This window comes from Papilio polytes, unplaced genomic scaffold (genome assembly GCF_000836215.1).
Source record: "Papilio polytes unplaced genomic scaffold, Ppol_1.0 DF820956.1, whole genome shotgun sequence".
Taxonomy (NCBI): Eukaryota; Metazoa; Arthropoda; class Insecta; order Lepidoptera; family Papilionidae; genus Papilio; species Papilio polytes.
In genome coordinates, this window is record NW_013528248.1 from 1,695,247 (window position 1) to 1,697,145 (window position 1,899).

A 1,899-nucleotide genomic window follows, 5' to 3' on the forward strand; every position below is an offset into this window, starting at 1 on the left:
CGCGACACGCGCTGCACGCGGCGCACGCGCGCTGGCACCAACGCTCACACTGACACTGACACACCACACATGTTCCCGTGACATGCCTTGTTGCTGAATCCAACATCACTCTAGTAGTCCCAGTGACTCGAGTACGTGTCACAGATTTCATACACGATATTGCTAAAATGAAGACTGATGTAAATGAAATGATACTGTAACGTAACATTATTTAGAGCAAGGCTTTTATTGTAGTTTAGGCCATGTATTAAAGAGTTGACAACACTTACTGCTACTACAACGAGGCGATTGCACGCAGAGAAACTCGCAGCGACACGAAAGTCGCCACGACAAAGTCAAGATGAGTTTAAGAAGCAAAGAAAATGAATCATAATGATGTGAACGGGATGGAAGTTATATTTTATACGTTTACAGTATTGTTTTCTAGTCTTAATTTATTTTATACGAATTTGTTAGAATGTACAAGTTTTTTTGTTGTTAATATACACTGTTTTTAAAACTTTGTAATTTTATTTATCCGATTCTGCGCTTTTCCTTCCTCTAGTTATCATAAAATGACAACCGTCTCTTGTGGGCCGAGATTCATAAAATATATACAAGAGGCATAGTTGATTCTTCGCTTGAAACATTTTCCACTACATTGTCATCAGATTATCACTAACGTTAAAAATATTTTATTACATGTGATACAAGGACAAGAGGTGGCACTAAATTTGACACCTGTACACCTTCCATAGAAAGTATCGGTGAAAAAAACTTTGTTCACTATGCCTCGTCTTTATATTTTTTCAGACATTTAAGAAGTATATAAACTAGGCATAGAAAAAAAAAAGTCACCGGTACTTACTTTATCTGCAAGCTACTATATCTTTGTATTTTATAAATATCTGCTTGTAGGCGATTAAAACAACAGTTGTTATATAATCAATTTATTTACAATACAAAAAAAAAACATAAAACAAAAATGTTTTGTTAAAAATTTGCTAATTTATTTACAAATTTCACTATCTAATTATAGAGTTTACTTAAGTAACCATGTTTTGGAAAATAACAAATACTGAACACCATACAAAAAAACAATGTCTTTAAAATATTTTGATCTGAGTTCCATATAATTCTTTAACTACCCTATTATCTGAACATGATTGTAAATGTAAAAGACATAATAAAACTACGTGGAAATGTTATTTCATATGTCGGAGTCAGCCATGCTATCACAAACTGTCTTTGGCAGTAAATTTAAGTTTTAATACTGTTCCAAAGTAAATTAAAAATGTATATGAATGATCACTTTAACGGAAAGTATATAAAAATATCAATAAATGTAGTTATATTAATGATATTGTATGATTTACGCATTTTGGTCCTTCGAGTCGGATATTAACAGATACAAAAGTAGACTGAAATAAATGTTAACAATTTACGCGAGGTTACAGATAAATCTATAGTCGATATTCAAATACGAATAAAAAATATAGTCAAAGAAATGTAGTCTTACAGTAAGATGATAATTGACTAGCGACAATCGCATCGATGTGCGGACAGGCGCAAGGCATCGCTCTGAGCTACACTCGTTGCGGTGACTAGGATTTAGTGTACATTTGTATTCCTATTCCTTACTATTCGGAATGATTCAGATTTTTACTAAGTCACGCGTTACAAAGTATTCTTGTTTCATCGGCATGGCATATAAAGCGAACTAGCTAATTGTACTGCAGAATAACAAATTGATTGATGATGGTTGCTGTTAACATATAAACGAATGTTGTTGCTGCTGCGGACGTGTGAGATATGTACGGGCAAGAGCGGGCTGTGTGGCAGCGTGCGGCGCCGTGCTGTGCCGTGCTGTGCGGAGCGGTGTGGAGCGGCGCCGTGCGCGCTACTTGGTCCAGCCGCGCC

General features: G+C 35.6%; 2 protein-coding genes across 2 annotated transcripts in view; one reads left to right on the forward strand and one right to left on the reverse strand.

Moving 5' to 3' along the window:
• Nucleotides 1–200, forward strand: part of LOC106109955 (axoneme-associated protein mst101(2)-like) — a 14,233-nt gene extending 14,033 nt beyond the window's left edge. Inside the window, exon 26 of the mRNA XM_013291613.1 lies at nucleotides 145–200. Coding sequence (XP_013147067.1) covers nucleotides 145–200 — 56 coding nt within the window. The remainder of the gene's footprint in view (nucleotides 1–144) is intronic.
• A 1,503-nt stretch (nucleotides 201–1,703) lies between these two features.
• LOC106109956 (beclin 1-associated autophagy-related key regulator) overlaps nucleotides 1,704–1,899 on the reverse strand; it is a 2,368-nt gene continuing 2,172 nt past the window's right edge. Inside the window, exon 5 of the mRNA XM_013291614.1 lies at nucleotides 1,704–1,744. Coding sequence (XP_013147068.1) covers nucleotides 1,704–1,744 — 41 coding nt within the window. The remainder of the gene's footprint in view (nucleotides 1,745–1,899) is intronic.